This window comes from Chiloscyllium plagiosum, unplaced genomic scaffold (genome assembly GCF_037043375.1).
Source record: "Chiloscyllium plagiosum isolate Xiang-an unplaced genomic scaffold, Cpla_swu_hap1 HiC_scaffold_31, whole genome shotgun sequence".
NCBI lineage: Eukaryota > Metazoa > Chordata > Chondrichthyes > Orectolobiformes > Hemiscylliidae > Chiloscyllium > Chiloscyllium plagiosum.
Genome location: NW_028270169.1, coordinates 9,843,478 through 9,868,283, shown reverse-complemented (window position 1 = coordinate 9,868,283; position 24,806 = coordinate 9,843,478). Strand labels below are relative to the sequence as shown.

Here is a 24,806-nt window from a genome sequence, read left to right as displayed (position 1 = left end):
ATTACGATTTTCTAAAATAAATAATAATGGTTGGTACGCGATACGATATACTACCTAAGTGCTTATTCTAAAGGACCTCTTTTAACCACAGCCTTTGCAAATGAATAATTCATATTCAAGTCATTGGGTTAATTATACATGTGGTAATCAGTAGCGTTTCAACCATCATCTCACTATCCTGTGTTCTCTTTAATTGTAACTTCTTCCCCATCCTTCAATGAGTCATGCTATAATATATTTATCCATGTTTTATGTGTAAATCTTGATTTTTAATTGCATTGTTGTCTCTTGCGAACGATCCTCTGCAAAACTAAGGGAGGTAATGTTGTGGCTCAGTGGGTGTTACTTTGTGGAAATATTTAGTCTTATTCGGGTAAGATGTCCTACAAGGTAAAGAGATTTTTTAAACTTAGCTTTTTTAAAATCAGACCTTGTAAACATTGGGAAAATGTTAAGAGTAAGACTTGTGATTAACCATCGTGACGTTGTAAACCTGTTATTATGAGTAATTTCACGCCCAAAGGTTGACTCTGCCAGGTCTGTCGGCTATCGTTTTTTTTAAATATATTTTTCTGGAGATTAAAAATGCCAGAGTTATCAAAAACATTTTGTGGTTTGGTGCCGAGAGACCTGGCAGCCCGATCATTACAGAAAGGGGACAATAAGTTGGGGTGGGGGGGTTAAGGCTGGAGATGGGAAGGGAACGAGTGATCCAATTGTTCTCTCCTGATTCCTGAAGCTGAAATGCGGATCAGGGTTTTGTTTCCGGCCGGATGAGATGAACGGCGGGACTTACGGTCGGGAACGATTGTGGGCGCAGCGGTTCCTCCGCCGGACGGACTTGAAGACGGGACGGTGCGCAAGATGGCGGCGGTGGCCGCCGCCAGGGCGTTGGGAGCCGTGTTGGCCTCGGACGGCGAGGAGGCGTCCTGGAAAGATGAGGAGATGTGCGTGGTGGGGATATTCGGCAAGACCTCGGATCTGAGCGCGCAGAAACATGCTATTATCAACACCCTGTGCGACAAGCCGGTCTTCCCCCTCTACCCGGGGCTGCCCGGCGGCCATCATCAGGGCAACAACTTGCTGCAGTGCTACTACAACCAGGATAGCAAAGTCCTCTACCTGCTCCTCACCGCCGTTTGTGACCACCAGCAGCTGCTGCAGGCCTGCAGGGCCCTGGCCGACGAGGTTTCCCACGCCGAGGCCCATGAGTTCTGGAAAGGCGAGGAAAAGCTCCACTGTATCCATCTGCTCTACCTTTTCTCTGTCTCCCACATCCTCCTCCTGGTCCACCCCACCTGCTCCTTCGACATCACTTACGACCGTCTTTTTAGAGCTTTAGATACCCTCAGGCAAAAGGTCCTTCCCTACCTGAAGAACGCGATTAAGGATTGCCCGGTGGGGAAGGAGTGGAGATTGAACTGTAGACCCTGCCCCCCGAGACTTCTCTTTATTTTCCAGCTCAACGGGGCGTTAAAGGTTGAGCCGAAGGGTCTCGATCCCTCGAACCTGGATAAGCCCAAGAAGCATTCCCCAAAGAGGAGACTCCAGCATGCCCTGGAGGATCAGATTTACAGAATTTTCAGGAAGAGCAGGGTCCTGACCAACCAGAGCATTAACTGTCTGTTCACTGTTCCTGCCAACCAGGCATTTGTTTATGTGCTGGCTGGGCAGGAGGATGACCCGATCAGTATGTTGATTGGGCAGCTGAAAAGCACTTGTGCCATCAGGGAGCAGGAGTCCCTCCCTCTGCCTGGGTCACGACGCTATCAGATGCTGAGGCATGTCCGCCAGCCATCCTTCGTACTGGAAAGCAGCCTCAACAGTTCCAGTGGGCAGCTGGTGGACTGTACCCTGAAAGAATTCCTATGGCAACATGTCGAGCTGGTTCTGACTAAAAAAGGATTTGAGGATAGTGTAGGGAGGAATCCACAGCCATCACACTTTGAACTTCCTGCTTATAAAAATTGGTTAATAGTGGCTTCAAAACTCTATGATGTCATGCTAAGCGGTAAGGAAGAAGAACTTGGATTTCTTACTGGGGATCTGTCCTGCAAGATACAGGGTCAGTTAAAAGGACTTGAAGGGTTCTTGGATGCAGATAATAAGTTTTCAGAAAATCGTTGCCAAAAGGCCCTGCCTCTGGCACATAGTGCCTACCAGTCAAATCTACCTCACCATTACACCACGACTGTCCATAAAAACCAGTTAGCACAGGCCCTGCGTGTCTACAGCCAGCATGCCCGTGGGCCAGCCTTCCAGAAGTATGCCATGCAGCTGCATGAAGACTGCTACAAGTTTTGGAGTAACGGGCACCAGTTATGCGAAGAGAGAAGCTTAACAGATCAACACTGTGTTCATAAATTCCATCTACTGCCTAAACCAGGTTAGTCATAAATTCGAAGATTTCATCTTAATTGGAATAGGAAAGAGACTAAAGAATGGTAAATTATTAGCAAATTCTTCGAGAATACAAACACCCCAGACAGTTGGAGAGAAGAGAGAGGCACTGGCATTACTTTATATTGTTTATATCTACACGGATGTTTGAGATATTTTGGCTTATCGCTTCAGCCAAAGGAAGTTTGCATACAATAGGAAACTGAGTGTGAATTTGTCTTGCAGTTGGGATTATCAGCAGATGCAATAAGGATTTTATGGTCAAATGCCTAAACATTGTGCTCTGAGCCAGCTTTATATCAAGAGTTTAGGATTGCTAATTGAAGTGAAGCAACTCTATGACTGCTATAGAATGGCTTCATAGTATAATTGAAAGGATAAGACAGCTGACATTGATAAGAATCTTGATTTTTCAATCGCAGTAATAGCACAGAGTGTGTTCATGATGTACAGCAACAATAATATACTATGTAGACTGTTCATTATGATGTGTTAAACCCAGTATTCTTAACAAAGCTTAATATATCATGAAAACAAGGATCCAAAGCGGTTCACATAAGCTTTTATTTGCAACTGTGTAGTATCATGTTCTGGTATTAGACCAGCAGGGAACAATTGTGAGGAATAAAATTAAATTCAGTAACTGATTATTTGTAGTTCCAACCAGGAAAGCACATTTAACATAAATGCATCCATTTTGTCCTAAATGCCCACTGTTTCATGAACTTATTTCATGGAAGGTACTTCATCTCCTCCCCCACCAATTCAACCTAAAGTTACCCCAATCTCTCACTTGTCGGATTTTAAAGCTCATCTCACTGACCTAGCGTGCTATTCCATTTGGGTTAGGCGTATATGCAGATTTTGCAGCTTTCAGTAGAAAAATGTAGTGTAATGTGGAATATTTTAGCAGTTAAAAAGTAGTTTTCGATATGTTAACATTTATATGGTGCTAGGAGTCAGTCGAATCATGTTTGCATTATTATTAACATTAATTATAGAGTAGAAAGTGTTGATAACTCATCATCCATACATGGGAGACCAATTTCCAGAATCGTGGAAGTCTTTCGAACCTCCAGTTGACTGGGAGGGCACAGGCTGAAGGCTCATCTAGTAATTAAATCTGAAGTACAGAAGACTGAGCATAGGGATTGACCGATAGAAGTTGAAGACAAATGAACGGTACAGGAATAAGAAGAAGCACCAGAGTTGTATGAAATTGGCAGAAAAAGTAAGACCTTTAGAGAGGTTGAGACCCAGGAGATTACCCGTCCCGCAATGGGGAGGTCCCAGAAACATTGGCTTCCTTCACACCAGGTACTTTTCACAATTTTTTTAATGAGCTTTGGGGGGGGATGTGGGAGGGCAGAACTATGAAGTAAATGTTGTAATGCCAACACAGAGACAATGTAGTGATTCCCTGCATAACTGAGTCACTAACCTTAGTCATGAAGAGATGATGTGTAAGAACCATGTGTGATTCCTTGAGGACAAGTTGGATAGCCATTCTGACTCCACCTCACCATCTATTGGCTGGTTGCAGAATATCAATAGCAATTGTAAAAGTTGCTTGTACAATGTGAAAAAGAAAAATACTGTGGATCAGAAATAAATATTTTTACATACACTCAGCAAGGAAGGCACTACCCCTGTGGAGAGCAAAACAGAGTTAACATTTACTCAATGAACTTTCACCAGAATGCTGGTGATTCTCTACCAGCAGTTTGTTTTTACATCCGCGCGCCCTCAAATGTTTGCCATTGTTGTCTTGTTGGTGAGAGACCAGGAATAGTCCCCTCATTGCCCAGAGGCCGAATAATGCACCACTAATACAGCCTGGCTGTCCATTGTGTCTTGGGCAATGTTTCTTTTGAATGAAGCTTTGAATCAAAATGCCAGTGGTTCCCAAGGTGAGCATTAACAACAACTTGCATTTATAAATCATCTTTTAATATTGTAAAAAGATCCCCAGGTCCTTCACAGGAGCAGTTATCAATCAAAATCCGGAAACTATTTAAAGAAAAACGTGCTTAGTCCAGTCCTGCCTAAATCAAACAGTGATACCACAAACATATTGCCAGACATTCATTTCCTAGAATTCTAGAAATGTAGCAGAGAAGGATCTCATTCAGCCCATTGTGTTCTGCCATTTCTTTGATCAGATTATTCAACTCATTAGACTAATACAAGCATACAAATTAGGACCAGGCTTCAAGCTCTTCTGATAGTTAATTTTTTTAAAACTGTGAATGCTGAAAATTAAGTAAAATCAGAAGTTGCACAAAAATACTCAGCAGGTCCTGCCCAGTGACTCTTATTTAGAATCCCCCCACTCCCAGCTGCCTCTCCAACCCCTTCTCGAGCATATACCTTTTCTAGCTACAGTCAGTTCTGAAGAAGGGTCAACTGGACCCAAAACGTTAACTCTGCTTTCTCTCCACATATGCTGTCAAGATGCTGAGTTTTTCCAGTAATTTCTGATTCTCAATAAGATCACCACTGATTTGACATTGACTTCAGCTCCACTCTCCTCCCATATGTTTAAATTCTTGACTAATAAGAGAGTCAATCTACCTTTGCCTTAAAAATATTCAAAGGTCTCACCTTCACCTTTCTGTGTGGAAGAGTTTCATAGGCTCACAGTCCTCTAAGAGAAGGAAATTTAGAGAATGAAATGTACGTTTACCTGGTTCTACAAGTGATTCCATACCCATACAATGTGTTTGATTGGATGTAAGTTTGCTCGCTGAGCTGGAAGATTTGTTTTCAGACGTTTCATCACTATACTAGGTAACATCATCAGTGAGCCTCCGCTGAAGCACTGGTATTATGACCTACTTTCTATTTATGTCATAAAACCAGTGCTTCACCGGAGGTTCACTAATGATGTTACCTAGTATGGTGATGAAACATCTGAAAATGAACCTTACAGCTCAGCGAGCAAACCTACATCCTGAACTGCAACCTGAGCTACAAATCTTCTCCAAATTGCCTAACGTGATTGACTCTTAACTGTCCTGTGGGCAATAAGGACCAGCCTAGCCAGTGACGCCCACATCCTGTGAATAAATACAAAAAACATTGCCTCATCTGTTGAAATATTGCACACTCAATTATCCTATTTATATTCCTTCGCAGAGTGCTTATGTCCTCTTCATAACATAAAGATAGGTAAAGTCAGTAAAGTTAGCAACCATATAGTTGATCCCTGCATCCATGTCATTAGAGTTTGTAAATAGTTGAGGCATTTATCCCTGTGGCACACTGTTCATTGTCAGTGTTGTACAATGTATACCTATTGTCTATTTCCTGTTAGCTAACCAATCCTCTATCTGTTCTCTAATTTATAACACTGCAATTTATTTTCCTTGAGTATTTATCCAAATCCCTTAAATACTATTGAATCTGCTTCCACTGCCTTTTCAGGCAGCACATTCCAGATCACAACAACTCTGTTTAAAGAAAAATATTTCCTCAATATAGCCAATCACCTTATATCTGCAAGCCCCAGTTACTGATGCTGTTGACACAGAATAAACAAGGAGAAACTATTTCTATCAACTCTTCAAGATATTGAACAGCTCAATAGAATCTCCCCTTAACTATCTCTGCTGTAAGAGCAACTCCAGTTTGTATAGTGTATCTGCATAAATGAAGTTCTTCACTCCCAGTTATAGCACCGTCTTGCTGCATGGATATTATTGACGCTGAGTGGGATTTACATTTGCCTACATTAAATTGCTGCCCTTTATAAGTTGTTTAATTGTCTTATTGAAACTATCTTTTTGAGCCATTTAGATTTTAGAGTGGAATGTATGTACAAGTAACACATCATCATTAACCAAGCCTGGGTGCATGCCTTTTTCACCCTTTTTGATGATGGATTGAAATGTTGTAAAAAAGACATGTTGAGTTATTCTTGAATACCCTATACTTTTTTTGTGTGTGTCTGTGTGTTTGCCCCTCTCTTGTAGGAGAAAAACCAGAACCTGACAGGAACCCGCCTGTGCTGTATCACAACAGCCGTGCTCGCTCCACCAGCTCCTGCAACTGCGGCCGCAGGCAAGCCCCTCGAGATGATCCCTTCGACATCAAGGCGGGCAATTACGATTTCTATCAGGTATTGTAAGCCAACCTGTAGCTGGTAAACCAATATAAGGATGAGGAGGCAAATATTTTTTGAGATTACTGTGTCCATTCAATTTCTGTCTCAATCATTTAGTTCCTACACTCTACAGCGAAGGCAGTGAAGAGAGCTTCTTCTGGCTGGTCATTTGAGCCTGGCTTTATATTCTGTAGAATAAGCACAAAAATAAAAGAGAGAATTACATGTGTGCAGCTTTCACCACCTCAGGATATCCAAAAATGATTTACAGCAAGCGATGATGTGTGATCACTGTTCTAATGTAGGAAGCACAGAAGCCTCATTTTTTTACATTGATTCCCACACAGCAAGGTGCCAGAAATGACAACAAATTAATAACCAGATAATCTGTTTTCTAATAGTGTTGGTTGAAGGATGAATATTGCCTAAATCGCTTTTTCATCCACATGAGAGCGCAGATTGGTCATGCGGAAAGATTCCACCACTGACAGTTCAGTACAAGTTTCAAGTGGATGCTACACTATCAGCCTGGATTATGTACTCTGGATCTGGAGTGCATGATGAATCCACACCCATCTAATTCTGACAACTGAGTCGACTACCACTAAACTAAAGATAACATCTCGGTCCTGGCTGACATTTGGGTGCAGTACTGAGAATGCTGTGTTGTCCAAGCTGCCAGTCTTCATCGGAGATTTTGTGGCACAGCCCCTTCAGCCTCTTGAAGGGTGTAGGCAAATGTTAAAAATCACCAGAGAGGCTTCAAGTAAGAGCAGAGTCCTTGGCCAACATTTACCTCTCAACAATATAAAAAATTGAAACAGGTTAGATACTGAGTTGTTTCACCTGACTGGAAAACCCAGAGCTATTGGCATAATCTCAAGATAGGAGGCTCGCCATTTTGGAGGAACTAGTAAGTTTCTTATAGTGAATCTTTGTAGTTCTTATTCTAGTGAATGGTGGATGCTGAAAATAACACAGCGAATGCTGGAGAAACTCAGCAGGTCAGGCAGTATCTAGAGAGAAGCAAACAGCTAACATTTTGTTTCCAATTCTGTAATGTTAACTCTTTCTCTCTTCTCAGATGCTGCCAGACTTGCTGAGTTTCTCCAACATTCTCCGTGTCAGTTTAAGTGTCCTCAGTACTTCGCTGTTATAACAGGGAATGTTGAGTAGAATGAGATCAGCAAATGAATAGGCATTAAGGGGAATTGAGGAATATGGTTTCTGTCCCACATAATCAGGTTGGGAAAGGTAGAACTGGAGACTAACTCCAGTTTGCATGCTCATGAACTTTTATTTACAGGAGAAGCGTTTAACAAACTTGTACCTCCAAACCCAATAATCATTTCAGTCTTAAAAACAAAATGTTGGAGAACCTGAGCACGTCTGGCATCATCTGTGGAGAGGGAAACAGAGTTAACATTTCAAGTCCAAGGAGTGTTCAAAAGAACTGAAGAGAGTTGGAAACATGATCAATGGGTTTCACGCTCTTGAGCAAAGGGGTAGAGCTAGTGGAACAAAAGAGAGGATCAGGAAAAGATTGAGACCAAAAGATGTCATGGAACATGTAAAGGGAGTAGGAATGTTTCTAATGAAGAATAATTTCTTAGTCCAAAGTAGAATAAAGGTCAGTTCTGACTGAAGACAAAAATATTAAAATAAGATAGAGTTTCAGTCAACTTGTATTGAAATAAGAACAAAAGCTTTTTTTTCTCTAATTGACCTGTTACAGAGATGTTATTACACATCACAAGAGCAGGTGAGTCATGAACTTGGCCACCTGGTTCAGAGATAGGAACACTGTCACTGTGCCACAAGAGCCCTAAGAAAGAACATAAGTGAATCCCCAATTAATACCACCCACCTAAATATAATTAATATATAATAAATGTTGGGGATAAAGTGCGAAAGTGAAGTTGATGTCAATGACCAACATTGAGGACTCACATGGCTTAGTTTCTTCTGTTCTTAATCAACATTATCTCTTATTGACTTTCAGTGTGCAATGGTGTTGCATTTATTCACATAAAGAACAATAATTTAAGATGGCTGGAAATCTTAGTCAAACCACGGAATTATAAGGAGTATATTGAAAGAAGAGAGGGGTGGGAAGATTTCAGGAAGAATTTGAGCATAATGCCTAATCAATTGATGACACTCATTGGTGAAAATTGGGGATATGCAATAAGCCGGAACTGTTGGAGAAAAGCTGCATCTGAGCAATGTACAGCGAGAGGAGGTTACAGAAACATGAGAGGAGAGCAGCGTAGAGGGACTGGAAAACAAAAGAAGAATTTTGAAGTTGAGTTATTGTCAGCATAAATCAACACTAGAGGAGTGATGGTGTGAACAAGATGTGGTGAGAATTAAGATGCAGGCAACAGAGATTTGAATGAAAGTAGAATGTATTTGAATGCTAAGTTTGGGAAAGCTGTAAATCAAGTCATCTAACTATTGTAAAATGCCGTTGCAGCTTCAAGAGGAGAAATGCTGTGGGAAGCTCGAGCACTTCTACTTTCCTGTCTTTCAACCCAGCACTCCCGACCCAGCCCCAGCAAAAAATGAATCAAGTATATCATCACTGCCCCCACAAGAGGGTGAAGGAGAGAAAATGAAAGAAAAAGAGGCTCAGACCCAAGGAGAGAGCACGAGTCTCAGTCTAGCACTCAGTCTTGGACAATCTACTGACAGTCTAGGTACATTTCCCCCTGACCCCCATGCAGGGGGAGACAATCCAGATGCACATGGCCAAGGAGGGGAAGCTAAAGCAGAAAAGAGACCCAGTCTTGTGGATCGCCAGGTATCCACAGTGGAATATCTGCCTGGCATGTTAAATTCCAGCTGTCCAAAGGGACTTTTGCCTAAATTTTCAAGTTGGTCCTTCGTCAAGCTGGGGCCTTCCAAAGCTTACAACTTTCACAGGGGCCTGGACCAGAGTGGCTTCATTCCTGGAACGAATTACCTGATGCCTTGGGACATAGTCATCAAGACCAGGTCAGAGGATGAAGTTGACATGGACAATAATTCCTGGCCTGCTCCCAACAAATCTGTGCCAACCAAACGGGCTGGCACTGTGATTGGCCGAGGCAGGCGGAGGGATGACATCGCACGGGCGTTTGTTGGCTTTGAATATGAGGATTCTCGGGGTCGCAGATTCATGTGCTCAGGGCCAGAAAAGATTATGAAGGTAATGGGGAGTGGGCCAAAAGAGTCTGCCATCAAAGCCCTCTCCTCTGACATGCCCTTGTACATCCTGTCTCCATCTCAAGGCCGAGGCCTTAAGCCGCACTATGCCCAGCTCATGAGGCTTTTCATTGTGGCTCCTGATGCCCCGTTACAGATTGTACTCACACCACAGGTAAGATCCTGGCTGCAAAAGTGTTTATTTGTGCCCTGTAGGCTTGTCAGGTTAGACATATATCTGAAATCTAGGGGGTAATAACAAAGGTGGAATTTGAAAGTGGAAATTCATTTGACAGCTTTGAGATAAGCTCACAAATCAAGAAAATGGGACTTGTTTACAACCATTACCTTGAGACCTGGGACTAGGTCAGTTTAAATAATTTCATGATCTTACCTAACATATATTTGTTTCAGTTTATATCTGTTTTTACACTCAGACCAGTTGTCAGTGCATTTGCTGGTTGCCCTATGCTGTCCTCAATTTATTTTTGTTGCTTGTGGTAGGGAATGTAATGAAGGCATTATCGTCATTAAGTTGCTTGAATCAAAAAGACGTCATGTTGAGTGTGTGAAATTTGTGTATTATGGTCATTTGAGTTGTTGAATATAGCTGTTAGGTTCTTTTTCTTGAGATTCTTACACACTTGATGCAACTGCAACACGCCAACTTTTGTGAACAGCCACGGTTTATTAAGCACAATACAGTACAACCTTTCTGGAGCAACCTTTAACACAATTCACAGGATTTGCAGAGCCGTGTCAAAGATCTCCCTGAACAAAAAAAAGTCCTTACTTTATGCAAAATCTTTACATCACAGTCAATAATGCCCACAAGGCAACCCCCAGCCATCCTCCCACAGTCACATGCCACTCAAGACAATGCAGTGACCTGATCATCTCTAGAAACATGTAATATAAATCATCCCTTAATGGCCAAATCTGTCGTGAAGCATTTTTTAACTGCACAGAGCAGCCAGAATTCTAACTGCTGTGTTCTTATTGATTTCTGAATAGGAGATGATAATGTAATTCTTTTACTCTGAATAGCTAGGAAATGGCCATGCAAATAGCTCCTGAATGGCAAGGGATAGGAATGTAAATTCCTTACATTCTACCTGTAAGACCGAGATATACCACCCTCGCCTTGGAACATTCAATTCCTGCAGATCAGCAGAACAAATTAACCCTTTAATATCTCATAGCAGGCACTGGAACTATTGGATGTGCCCTTCCAAACCTGCAGTTTGTTTGAAGAGAGCAGTGACATACAAGACTAAAGTAGCTGTGGTAACATGTCTGCAACAATTAATGATAGGCAGCTTGCCAACTTAACGGTAACCTCGGGTGAGTAATAGATAGTGGCCGAGATGATGACATCCACGTCCCATGATTGAGTAAATAAAAAGTTGATTTCACTGTCGTAATTTATGGATCTCTTAAACTGCCCACAGCAAGCTGATGGTGATAGAATTGTTAGAGAAAATGCAGAGTCGCCTAGTGGCCACAGCCTACAATTACATTGTGACAGTTGACCTGGCATAATTGAATGGAAATGTTAACCAAGAAATTTACAATGTGGGCAAACATATATGATAATAGGTTAAACAAGACTTTTGATGGCATGTTGTGACAACCTTTTGACCCAGAAACAATATTGAAAAGAAAATTTGTAATTACTTTAGAAGGTTTTTGGAATTTATGATTATTTTATAGGATATTTTAAAGGATTTTTAGGAGATGGGATCAATTGTAATTTTTATGGATATTATTTAAAAATAAACTCATCTATGTGACCTGGTGACCCTTGTAGAAAGTAAGTTAAAACTGAAAGTTGTGTCGCCAAGTACAAAGAGAGCTGCAACAGATAAGAGAACAGAGATGATATATTTATGAAGAGGTGTGTGTGTGTGTGTGTGTGTGTGTGTGTGTGTGTGTGTGTGTGTGTGTGTGTGTGTGTGTGTGTGAAGTATAGTTAAAGAAGCCAGATAACTTAAGGCAGGGTTATAGCGGGGATTGTGAAATGGACCATTTGACGACACTTAGATTTACCAAAGTCAAACAAGTCTTTTAATAGGGTCTGTTAAAGGATCAAGGTAAAGGAGTTTTTGGGGGATCTGTGCCATTTACATTTTTTGTGAACCTAGCTAAGTTGTGGTGCCACATGTCCACAGAAAGTGATGCAGCATACAAATCAGGAACAGGAATAGGTCATTCAGCCCCTCAAGCCTGATCCATCATTCATGATTATTATGGCTGATCTTTCAATCCCTAGCTTAACAAGAAACTATCAACCTCTGCCCTAAAAATATTCAAGGACTCCGCTTCCTCCAATTGTTCAAGAACAGAGTTCCAAAAACACATGATTGTCTCAAAGAAAAGTTTGTTGCCCAATCTCTTTTTTTTTAAGCTGGGTGATGCCTGATTTTTAAACAGTGACAACTGCCCCCCCCCCCCCATCCAGTTATCGATTATTCCATAAGAGGAAACATTCACTCCTCATCTGCCCTGCCAAAATCCAGCACCTCTAAACAACATCAAATACAAGCCAGTCTGTCCAACTTTTCCTCCTAAGACAACCCACCCATTCCATATATTGTTTGGGTAAACTTTCTCTGAACTGTCTCCAATGACCTTTCTTAAATAAGGTGGCTGATAATGTGCACAATTATCTAGATTTGTCTCTCTTAAATAGTGCTCTATATAATTCCTTCACTTTCACATTCTGTTTCCCTCATTATTAAAGATAACATTCTGTTAGCTATTTCCAATACTTGCTGAACCTACATACAAACTTTTTGTGATTCATGTACAAAGATGCCTATATCCCTCTGCAGCTCAGAACTGTACAATCTTACAATATACTGCTTTTTTGTTATTCCTGTGAAACTGGACATTTCACATTTTCCCATTTTACACTCCATGTGCCACATTTTTGCCCAATCACTTAACCTATCAATATCTTTTTGTGACATCTTTATTTCCTTTTCATAACTTATTTTCATACTTTTGTGTTGTCAGAAAATTTGGCAACCATACATTCTGTGCCTTCATCCAAGTCAATTATATAAGTTGTATTGAGTTGAGATTCCAGCACTGATCTCTGTGGCTCACTATACATTAGCTAATGTGCCTGTAATTTCTTGCTTTGTGGCTTCCTCTCTTTTCAAATAAAACAGTTACATTCATAATCCAATGGAACTATCCTGGAAGCAAGGAAGTTTTGGAAAATTAACCCAATTCATCAACTGTCTCACTGGCCACTTCCTTGAGGACCCTAGGATGAAGTCCATTGAGACCTGTGCATTTATCAACCTCCAGCTCCAGCAGTTCACTCAATATCACTTATCTGGTCATTCTGATTTTCCTGCATTCCTCCCTCCCTTCCACTTCCTGATTTGTTACTACTTTTTGATGTTGCTTATGTCTTATATAGTAAAGATTGATGAAAAATATCTTCAAGATTTTCCAGAGTTCAATTCATCTACCATTTCCTCATTGTGTATTACTCATTCTTAAATCTGACTTTCTATAGAAGCAACACTCACTTTGTTAACTCTTCTCTTTCAATATTAATAGAAACTCTTACTATCTATTTTTATATTTTTAGATCACTTTCTCTTTAATGAAAGAAAAATTAAGAATTCATTTTTGATCATTGCAATTTTATATTTTGTCCAATCTTCTGACTTGCCACCTATCTTTGCACAATTATGCACTTTTTCTTTAAATTAGATACAATCTTTAATCTTTCGGGTTAACCACAGATAGTGGGTCCATTCCTTGAAATGTTTCCTACTTGTTGGACTGTAAGTATTCTGTATATTCTAGAATATCAACTTTGCTGTCTGCCACTCCATTTCTATCGACCCATACTACTTTACACCTGGAGGAAGAACACGTCATCTTCCGCCTTGGAACCATCCAACCACACAGGATCAATCTCAATTTCACCAGTTTCCCAATCTCCCCTCACCCCACTTTATCCCAGGTCCAACTCTCCAACTCGGCACCGCCCTCTTGACCTGTCCTACCTGTCCATCTTCCTTCCCACTTATCCACTCCACCCACCCCTCCAACCTATTGCTATCAGCTCCCCCTTCATCTACCTATTGCCTTCCAAGCTACCTTCCCCAGCCCCAGCCCCATGCCTTCCCATTATCTCTAAGCCCACCACCCACCACCCAAATTCCTGATGACGGGCTTATGCTCAAAGTCAACTCTCCTGCTCCTCAGATGCTACGTAATTGGCTGTGCTTTTCCAGCACCACACTTTTTGACTTCAGTCTAACTTTCCAATTCACCTCTGCTTTCATGCCTTCATAATTGCCTCTGCTTTCATGCCTTCATAATTGCCCTGATTTATGTTTTAAAACTATAGTCTTCGACTCCCCACTCCTCTTCCTCAAATTGAATATAAAATTCCATCATGTATGCTGCCTAGGGGTGACTGCATTCAAAGGTCAATAATTAATCCTATTTCATTGCACAATAATTAGGGGTGGTAACACAGTAGAAGTGTCACTGCAGTAGCAATCCAGAGGCCCAAACTCTTTATTTTTGTGCAATGAGATGAAAGTGATGCACGTGTTTGTGGTTTCCGAAGGTCCATCTTTGTTGTATATGATATTTAAGTAAGCTTTTTATTTCAAGTATTCTTTGTCTATTTGTTTACGTTTGATGTATGTTGGTTCTAAATATAAAAACTTTAAAGTGAAATCTTTTGATAATTTCTTCATCTTCAGTAAATATATGGTTTTCCAAATGGCATTGGAACAAAATCTTGGTAAGACATAAAAAATGTGTTTTCAGGCACCATTTAAAGTACATATGAAATATAGGCAATTGAGTGAACGCGTTGTAAGGATTTGAATGTCATGGTCAGAATTGCTTTAAACAGTACAACAAAGGCCTTAATATTTTAGAAAGCACAGTGAAATTAGAGCTGTGTGTGTAATAAAACTAATTCTTCTGTCCAAAAGTATTAACAACCTTGTTGCCATTCATTTATCGATAATCTTCAGTTGATTAAATGTCCCAGGATTGTTGTGGAATGTTTAATGTTATTTACACCCTTTGTGAAATGAGGTGGTAAAACCTTACTTGAATTTGACCATTTTCCATTTAAGTATGTACATTTGTTTATTTGAACTTTTATAGTACACGTTGGATTTGTTAAGAATTGCCAACTCCTTACAATTTGATATTTTCAATTTGATATCTTCTTTTCTGTCTCGGAGAGGCAAAAGTTAACACTCAGTCTAGCTGGTAATGATGGCTTAGAGGTAGTACTTTCGCCTTCAAGTCATAACGTCTTAAATTCAGCCCCATTCCTAAGACATGATCTAGGCTGATGCTTCAATACAGCACTGAGGGAGATCTGCATTTTCGGAGGTGTTATCTTTGAGACGTTAAATTTAAAAGGGCCCATCAGCCCTTCTGGGTAACTTAAAGATCCCTCAGATATTTAAGAAGAGCAGTTGGGTTGTTCCAGCCAGGTTCCTGGTCCAATATCTAACCAATCGATACTACTGAAGCAGAGCATCTGATTCTTTATTTTGGGCATTCTGGGATATTGCTCGATACAAATGAGTGGACGGATCAGTATTGGTCATCATGATGTTGGAGAGAAAACCTGCAGTAGTTGATGAGGCTACAATAAAGCATTTAATCATAGAATCTCTACAGTCCAGGAAGAGACCACTTAGTCCATCAAGTCTGCACTGACCCTCGGAAGAGTATCTCAGCCAGAACTACCCCCACCCTATCCCTGTAACCCTGCATTTCCCATGGTTAGTCCACCTAGCTTGCAAATCCATGTACACTATGGGCAATTTAACATGGCCAATCCCACCTAACCTGCACACTTTTGGACTGTGGGAGGAAACCGGAGTATCCAAAGAAAACTCACACAGTTAAAGGGAGAATGTGCAAGATCCACACAGACAATCATCTGAGTCTGGAATTGAACTCGGATCACTGGCATTGTAAGGCAGCAATTTTAACTATTGTGCACCCATTTAATGTTACTGATATCCCTGAAAACATTTTCTAATCAGTTCAAATGTGATTGATAACACCTAACCCAAGAAATCTGATTCAGCCACTCCATTAAAGAGGAAAACTTGCAGTGGATAGGGGTGGGGGAGCTGGCACATTTCACTTGGTCATTTAGCCACTGCCTCTGCTGTTCAGGCCTTTGACTTACCTGAGGGGGGAGACAGGGGACCTCGGTTTATAGCCTCATCCTAAAGACTGTGCCTTCAGTCGTGTAGCACTTCACTGAAGTGGGAGTGTCTGTCTCAATTAATTATGTGGTCAAACCTCCAGAATGGGAGTTAAAGCGCATTCATTTTTCTAACAGGAGCACAGGCATTTGCTCCCTGGACTGTTGGTGACGTCCATTGTTAAAGTTTAGTAGTAGATTTAGTGAATCCCCATTCTATGCAATGTTTTGAATTTTTTAAATTTTGCAAATGAAAGAATTCAGATTCTATTAGTGTGTCAGATTGAATTTTTCTTTACCTTGCAGGTTCAGCCTGGACCCCCACCCTGTCCTGTCTTTTACCCCGAGAAGCAGGAAATACCTGTTCCACCGGATGGACTCTGGGTTCTTCGTTTCCCTTATGCATACGTCACAGATCGTGGACCCTGCTTCCCCCCGAAAGAGAACCAGCCATTGATGAGTTACCGGGTGCTACGGGGGATCCTTAAGGCTATCCCACAGTGAAGATGCTTTCCTGGTTACGTGAAGCCTTTTTGAAAAAAGAAGAGTTCTTGTTTCCCCCCCCCATCTCTTGTCTTTGCAGAAAGGTGGGAAGGATCATATGTTGGCATGGCCCAAGCCACAGCTTAGGGTTGAACCCGAAAGTCCTCAGTGATGTGAATCCTCCTGTCACCTGAACAGGCCAGGAGTGCATCCAGAATCATTCAACAAAAAGCAGATGTACCTTTCTCTGACTGAAAGGGTTAAGGACTCCAAGCCCATGGGAATTTCCTATTACAGTATTTCTCTCACTGTGTATATTCTGGTAAAATGAAATGCAATCTGTCTTGGTCAAACTTTCCCCTGGAGTATGTGAACAAACATCATCAGCACTTTGTTTTTCTAGGAAAGTGTCTTGTTCCTGTCATATGACATAAACCATGAGCCCAGTTGTGACTGTCAGTGGTTGATGATGCAGCAATTGGTTTGGTGTCAGATGTAAAGGGATAGCTTATTGATTTTCATCAAAGGCCATAGTTTTGATTAAGGATCCTAATGTATATATACTGCTACTGAAAAACCTTAGCCAAATCCTGACTGCACTGCAAAACCTCCAGTGACAGCTTCCCATTATTGATTGGTCTCTTGATTACATTTACCTGGGTCTATAAAAGTGGGTTTGGATAGCAGTGAATACTCAAATTTTTGTCCAGCATCCTCTTGAAATTCATCGTGGTGTGCTGCAAGTTACGAAAAAATGTTTTGTCAGCTCACTGGCTCCTGCAGTCTGACCTGATGCACCCTAACTGGCAAGTTGTGCTGAATAGGGAAGAGTTAACTGTTGTTATGGTTTTGCATTGGGTTTGCTCAGAATGGTAAATTGTATTTGAATGTTTACACTATAATAGCTTTTAATTAAATAGTCCAGCGACAAACAAATGTCCCTTGAGGCTTTTGAGTACCTTTTGCTTTTCAGCTGTTGCTGGGTAAGTTTGCTAAATTAATGGTGAGACTTTTTATAAAAAAACAAATAATTAAACTATCTTGCTGGCTGATTGGTGTGCCCTCCAATGCAATGCTAAATCAGACACAGCAAGTGGTTCCAGGTTTAATGTCCTGATCTTATCTGACTTGGAATTTCAGCCAACTCAGTGTTGGAGGACTAGGATGGGAAGTTGACTCTTTCTGACTCTCTAGTAACTGTGTTAGAAGGTGTCTAGCCCAGCTATAGTTTGGCTTGGTTATAGTGTCCCCATGGGCAAATAACCTCACTGTCTGACTTGACATGAAGAATGGCTACTTAAGTGAGATTCGGAGAGCTTTGGCCTCATGTGGAGGAGTATCCCAGCAGCAGCTTCAGAAAGGAAGGGATAAAATTGGGTGAAGAAAATGGCAATGGATTTTGTCCCAGCAGAGAGCTAATGGAAATTCCTAAAAATTAACTTTCTGCTTCATAAACAGTTGTATGAAGTGTTTGAATATCTCGAGGCAGAATTCCTCAGGATGACTGTGGGTCCAACAGCATCTATCAGTTCTCCCTGATACAGCAGTAACATATAACTTCTACAAAACAATGGCTCAAAGTGCTTGAGCAGGGCTTTTGATGTGTGAAATTAATCGGAGTTCAGATCAAGTGGGAAGCATTTAGGCGCTGAAATCAGTCACAACCAAGTCACTGACACCAATGCAAATTTGTTGTCAATGAATGGTGATCAGCCATCAGAGTGACAGCTTCCATTGGATCCATGGATCCAGATCAGTTTCACAAGCCCTACTGTGGTGGGCTGATCCTTGAGTTGATGATAAAGTGGCCAGTTTACTGTCATATCAATTGTGCCACTCCATTCACACCCTGAGAAGTGTGGTGCCAGTCTAACCATCAAGTCTGTCAGCAGTGTTTTGTGATGAGTTTTTCTTTCTCTTACTATCAAAAGGTCTTTGGCAGTCTGATTTTTGGAGTGAGACTTATCCTTGAGAATATGGTGGAGCATTTGGTCTGATCACTTACTTTTGTGGCCTAAATCTGGAGGTGGTTGTGCGGAAGGAAGTTGATCAGTTGGGAGTCTGAGGAGGTGGTGGTGGGGAGTGGGGTTGCTGAGTTTTATGGGAGTGTTAAGTGCAGTCTAAGATAATTTTAGATGTGTGATATTCTTGATGAAGATTTAATGTTGACACAACCTCTTAATAGATGTAAAGTATGCCTCACGGCTTAAGATACCAATTCTCACTTTGCAAATCCCAAATTAAAATATAATTGCAAAAATCTGTAACTTCAGTGTCTTTTTACTTTATGTAATATCTGTTTTTCATCCAGCTGAATGTGATGTTCCAACTGCTGAAACCTTTCAAAAGAGATTGAATTAAGTCTTTGTTTTCTTTTTGTTCATGGGAAGTGGCCATCTCTAACAAGGCCAGTGTTTATTGCCCATCCCTGGTCGCCCTTGAGAAGGTGATACTGAGTTGCCTTCTTGGAGTGTAGGCACACTCAATGTTGTCAGGGAGGGAGATCCAGGATTTTGATACAGTGAGAGTAAAGGAACGACAATATAATTCCAAATCAGGATGGCTTGAATAGGAGCCTAACTCTGGGTCACTGGTGCTGTTGTGCAGTGCAGAGCACAATATCAGAACTTGGAATTGCGTCATTAGAAATGTACAATATCAGAGAAACCTATGTTTGTTGTATGATGCTGCTAACCTTGTGTGGACTAGCACTGGTGAATCTTGAAAAGTTTGTGAATATAATCCAAAATACAGAATGCAATATTGTGTTTCTTTATTTGATATAGTTTTAATTAAGTGGATTGGCTACTTAATCATCCATAATATTCTGTCTGCTTTTCTCAGCTCATCTGTGAAATTTTCCTTTATGTCTTTATTCTAAACATAGGACGCTGATAATCCTGAGGTGACTTGATAGGGGAGGATTTTTCCTTCTACGAGGGGGGTGTCTAGAATAAGGGAACAGTGTTTAAAAATTTTTTTTTAACCCTATGATCTATATGTCCTTGCTTACTATGATCTGCCTGTACTGCGCGTAAACAAAGCTTTTCACTGTACTTAGATACAAGTGACAATAAATCAAATCAAGAAAAAGGGATCTTCCATCGAAGACTCGGATGAGGAGAAATATTGTCTTTCATTGGGTTGTCAGTCTGTGTAATTCTCTTTCCCCATGGGACAATATAGACTGGATAATTGAATTTATTCAAGGAAAAGTTAAATGGACTTTTGATAGACAAGGAAGCAAGAATTTTTAGGGAGTTGGGTTGTGCTGCCAGTTAAGTGGAGTAGAGATAACAATTAGAAAAATTGATCTTATCGAATGGCAGAGTAGATTCCAAAGGCCAAATGGTATAATCCTTGTTCTAGGTCTCGTGTTCCTATTCCAATGTTCTCCTGGTCTGTCTCCCATTTTCTCCTTTTGATAAATTTCATCTCATCTGTTTGTATCCTAACTCTCGTGTGTCATTTCTGACATTTGATCCTGATCTGGGAAGAAACCTCAAGTTTTAAAGTTGTCAACCTTGTTCTTAAATGCTTGCATGACCTCATCCCTCTTTTATTTCTGTAAAGATCTCCTACAGGGAATCAGTGGCCTAATGGTGACATCACCAGTAATCCAGAGGCCTTTTTTTAATGCTATCAGGACTCTGGAATTTAAATTAAATCAACAAATCTGGAATTGTATGCTAGTCACAATAATGGCAACCATGGAAATATTGCCTTTTTTTTTTAAAAAAAAAAGAAGCATCTAGTTAACTTACACATATGAAGGGAAGGAAATCTGCCATTCCTATTTGGTATTGCCTAGATGTGACTCCAGACCCACAGCAAGGTGGTGGATTCCTAACTGTCCTCTGAAAATGGCTTAGCAAGCCACTCAAGAGTCATTAACATTGGGCAACAAATGTTAACCTTGTCTGTGAGACCCACATCCCATGAACTACGCTACGTGAACTATGTGTTTCTGTCTTCCTTGCCTCTTGCATGTCACTGAGTTCTGTTGGCCCACTATTGGTTGAGGGCTGTACCTTCAGCAAACGAGAGGCTCAGTTGGAGGATTCCTTCCCTAAACCTCACTTATCATTTTTTTGCAAAACTCCTTAAAACTCTTTGATCAGGTGTTTGATCATCTGTCTGACTCACTCTTCTTGTTGAATTGTATTTCTTTGATACTTTTTACGAAGTTAAAAGTATTTTATAAATGTAAATTGTTTTAATTGTGACTATTGAAAAGCATCTCATTCATTTGCTATTCCTGTACATTGCAGTGCAGTATTTTGGAGAGTTGCAGCAACCAACGTGTTAGCTTTCAACTGAGTTTTAAACTGAGACCCCAACTGCCTGCTCAGGTGGCTGTAAAAAAAAATCACATGGCCTTATTTTCTTAATGAGAGTAAGATAGTCATCCCTGCTGTCCACTATTCGTCACTCAGTTAAAAGCACAAAATCATTATCTGGTCATCATTGCATTGATGCTTGGAGGGGTCGACTATGCACAAAATTGGCTGCAAGGACTTCTACAGTGCAACTCCACAAACATTTTATTCAAAATTACAATTTATTCAGAAAATTTGTAAAGCATATTACAAAACATTTGATTTGCAAATTAGTGAGTCCAATAAACTTCAGCTGGTCATCATGCAGCTGGATTCACTCAAGTGCCTCACTACAATTGTAGCACTCTTAATATTTACAATGTATATTCTAACTCAAAAGTGCAGCCTGAAGGCAAAACATTTCCAATTAAACATCATTTTAAAAAAAGTACAATAGGGGTAAACTTTTCTCTCTTTATGTTCTACCCTGAAGTACTTCAAGACAATTCCAGCGGTCTTGATATTCATCATGCAACCTCCCTTTGTTAGACACATAGCTAATGTGTTTTCTATGGTTTACAACTCCTATGCACATTATGGCGGAAAGGCCTTAGACAACTATCTTTCTCCACTGTGCCTGTGCAGCAGCTGCCCCAGATATTTGTGTGTATCTCAGCACATAGCTCTGGATCTTGAAATGAGCCAGTTTGCAACACTCAGAAGAGGACAAACCAAAGAGCATATTTCACTAAATTGAGGATCGTCCAGGCATAGGAAATGTTTGTCTTTGGGTGCATCTCTGGAAACAGCCGGTAGAGCAGAGAGTCCCGTATCACGGAGCTGTTCGGAGTGAACCTCCACAAAAGCCACTGCATCTCTCTCCAGATCTTGTTTGTATCTTCTCCCCGTCACAGCCACCTTGAGGATATTATGCAAAAGTAGTAAAACTCCAGGCATCTATGGAAAGGCTCTTTCTCACCAGTTGCCATGCTGCATTTTGTGCTTGTTTGACATTTTGGCAGTGAGGTATTTTGTCAAATGACTCTCAATCTGCACAGGATCCAACAGAATCTATTTCATCTTTTTCCCATAATGCCTCAAGTTACATGCGGACCATTGCCTGATAGAATTATTGTCAGAGACATTTTTCACTCTTAATCTTTCCACAAAGAACAGATCTGTCTACTTGGAGCAATCCATCACAAACTGCCAGACCCATCCTTCACAACACTGGGGCAAACAGAATCTCTATTTTTGTACCAAGGGTCCATGCACAATGTGGTTGCAGCTGCACATGAAGGCAGCTATCTAGATGAGGGTCGTGCTGGGTATGTTTTCCTTTCCCTTTATCTTGACTGCTGAAAAACATATTCCAAAATATACCCTATTCATGATATTTTTAAATATTTAAACTTGAAAATTATGGAATATTTTGTGAAGTACAATAACATTTAACTTGTCTCCATAAAGCATGTTTGGGTGCCCCAGAAATATTGTTTAAGTTTGCAAAATACATGTGTCAGGCATAGTGAAGCTACAGCTAACCTTTTTTTCTTAGAAAAATACACTTTATCCATAAAATTTCTAAAACAAGATTTTTCGATTGAAATATGGCATTGAAAGCTGCTTTTATGGGCTGTAATAAATGCAAGTCTGAACCATCTGAAGATCAACTATTTGCATATCGGTGTCATTATTTTCAGGGGCCTTTTTTTGCCATATGAGAAGCAGATATTTTGCTACAGTTGCATCTCTGATCTTTTACAGCTCAGTGACCTCCAGGTCGATGAAAATGCAAACTGCACCTGGGAATAGCAAGGATTGTCTGAAGCTGATTTAGTTATCATTCGAATGGAGCCTTTAACAGGTTGGCTCCCACCCAAGTATTAAAAGCTCCTGATTCAGAAAAGTGTAAGTAGTGTCCCTGTTAACAACTTAAAAAGCACACCCGCAGAGTCAATATTTCCTGGTCAGATGAGATGTCTGCATTTATATCTCAGAATATTTGTCATGTATTAGTATATTTTACTGCTTGAGAGAATAGTTGAGGCAGGAAATCTCAGAACCTTGGCCAAGATCTTGAAGTATCATAACATAAGAGCGATGGAGAAAGTGAGGAATGCAGATGCTGGCGATCAGAGTCAGAGTGGCGCTGGAAAAGCACAGCTGGTCAGGCAGCATCGGAGGAGCAGGAGAATTGATGTGAGTAAAAGCCCTTCCTGACCGTCTGTGTTTTTCCAGCGCCACACTTTCCAACATTTTCAGAGGATAGTCCTATTGAAGGGTTGTGCCCGAAACGTCAACTCTCTTGTTCCTCCGATGCTGCCTGACCTTATTGACTCTGACTCTCCAGCATATGCAGTCCTCGCTATCTCCTCGAAGCTGGAATTGAACCCGAGTCCCTGGCACTGTGAGGAAGCAATGCTAATCATTGAGTCACCGTGACATTCCTAATGTACACTGGCTATTTTTTGTCTCGGTCAGAAAATTCTAGCATAGAAAGCCTGCCTTTAAATTGATGTTGAAGCTATATTTAAGTGAGATTTGGTCAGATTTTTAAAAATCCATTATGTTGGTTAAAAGTATAGCTTAATATTACGCATTGTGTGCAATACAAAACCAGTGTCAAAGGGAAAGTACAAACTTTTGAAATAAAGAGCAAATTTGAAATTTAAAAAGTGTCTGAATGCATTGAAGATGTGTGTAAATCCGAACAAAGAACTGATAATATTTTAGTGTTGCGCAGGTCCCAAGGAATGTGTTTAATATGTAATTTCATAGTATATTTTTATTTCTGTTGCTCAGCATTATTTTTCTTTAAGCAGTGCATATGTCCAGTGTTGCCAGTTATAACTAATATGTTTCAAGGGTCCTTTGCTTTTTATTCACTTGTGGGACATGGGCATCACTGGTTGCCAGCAGTTATTACTTGTCATCAGTTACCCTTGAAATCGTGCTGAGTTACTTTTTTGAACCACTGCAGTCCATGTACTACTTGTTGGTAGAGTGAGGTTAATCATAGAATCATGCAGACACTTCAACCAATCAAGTTTGTAACCTCGACTCAGCTTCTTTTCTCTTGTCCATTGTGATTGAAAACACACTCCAGGACATTCCTCCCCTCTTCTCCAGGATTGCCAGAATGCAGAGTAGTGCTGTTCTGCTAGACAGCTGGTTTGCAATTTGGTGTGAGGCCAACAGTGTGTGTTCAGTTTCTGTCACTGGCTAGAGGTAACAGTAACGATGCAACCTTCTAAACCACTCCCCTCAGCTGAGGTGTGGTCACCTTCCGAGAGCTTAACCTGTGATGAGGGAGTAATCCTCTGGGACTACGGCGTCTTTGCCTCTTATTTTACTAAAAGAACTCGGGATGCTGAAGATCTGAAATAAAAACAAAGTGCTGGAGAAACTCAGCAGATCCGGTAGCATTTGTCGAGAGACAAACCAGTTACTGTTTGACTCCAGTAACCTCTTCCGAACTGGATGCGCAATGTTAATTTTGTCTTCACGAATTCTGCCATACCAGCTGAGTTTCTCCAGCAATTTCTGTTCTTGTTATCTTTTACTTCATTTTTCAAGATCAGAGATTGCACTTCTGACCTATTCATCTCACTTTTTTATTTCAAAAATATACTTTATTCATAAAATAATAATTTGATGGTCTGTACAGTTGGTCATGCCATACATATGTAAACATTTACATACAGAGATCAGAATTTATCATTTTTATATACAGGTCTGTACATTTATCAATCATATATCCATATATTTAGCTGAGGCGTCAGCAGAGCCCAAATGACTGTGTGGGCCCCCTGTTCTTCTTCGGCAGGCAGATGTTACAAGGTGGTCTTTCCCCACCGCGCCTTGGCGGCAGCTGCCCCAAGCTTCAGTGCGTCCCTCAACACATAGTCCTGAACCTTGGAATGTGCCAGTCTGCAACATTCAGTCGGGGTCAACTCCTTCAGCTGGAAGATCAATAGGTTTTGGACCGCCCAGAGAACATCCTTCGCCGTGGGCGGCACGGTGGCACAGTGGTTAGCACTGCTGCCTCGCAGCGCCAGAGACCCGGGTTCAATTCCCGCCTCAGGCG

General features: G+C 40.8%; 1 protein-coding gene across 1 annotated transcript; it reads left to right on the top strand.

The window, feature by feature from the left end:
• Positions 1-762: 762 nt before the first annotated feature.
• On the top strand, positions 763-23,385 carry smg8 (SMG8 nonsense mediated mRNA decay factor). Its single transcript, XM_043718146.2, has 4 exons — positions 763-2,386; positions 6,375-6,520; positions 8,982-9,866; positions 16,221-23,385. Exons 1-4 carry the CDS (start codon positions 865-867, stop codon positions 16,416-16,418), a joined length of 2,751 nt encoding a protein of 916 aa, XP_043574081.1. The 5' UTR covers positions 763-864; the 3' UTR covers positions 16,419-23,385.
• Positions 23,386-24,806: the final 1,421 nt, after the last annotated feature.

Excerpts from the sequence above, each read along its gene's own strand:
- smg8 (XM_043718146.2), top strand. The coding sequence starts at position 865 with ATGGCGGCGGTGGCCGCCGCCAGGGCGTTGGGAGCCGTGTTGGCCTCG. Across the intron at positions 6,521-8,981 it reads GCAATTACGATTTCTATCAG|CTTCAAGAGGAGAAATGCTG; the intron begins GTATTGTAAGCC and ends ATGCCGTTGCAG. Across the intron at positions 9,867-16,220 it reads AGATTGTACTCACACCACAG|GTTCAGCCTGGACCCCCACC; the intron begins GTAAGATCCTGG and ends TTTACCTTGCAG.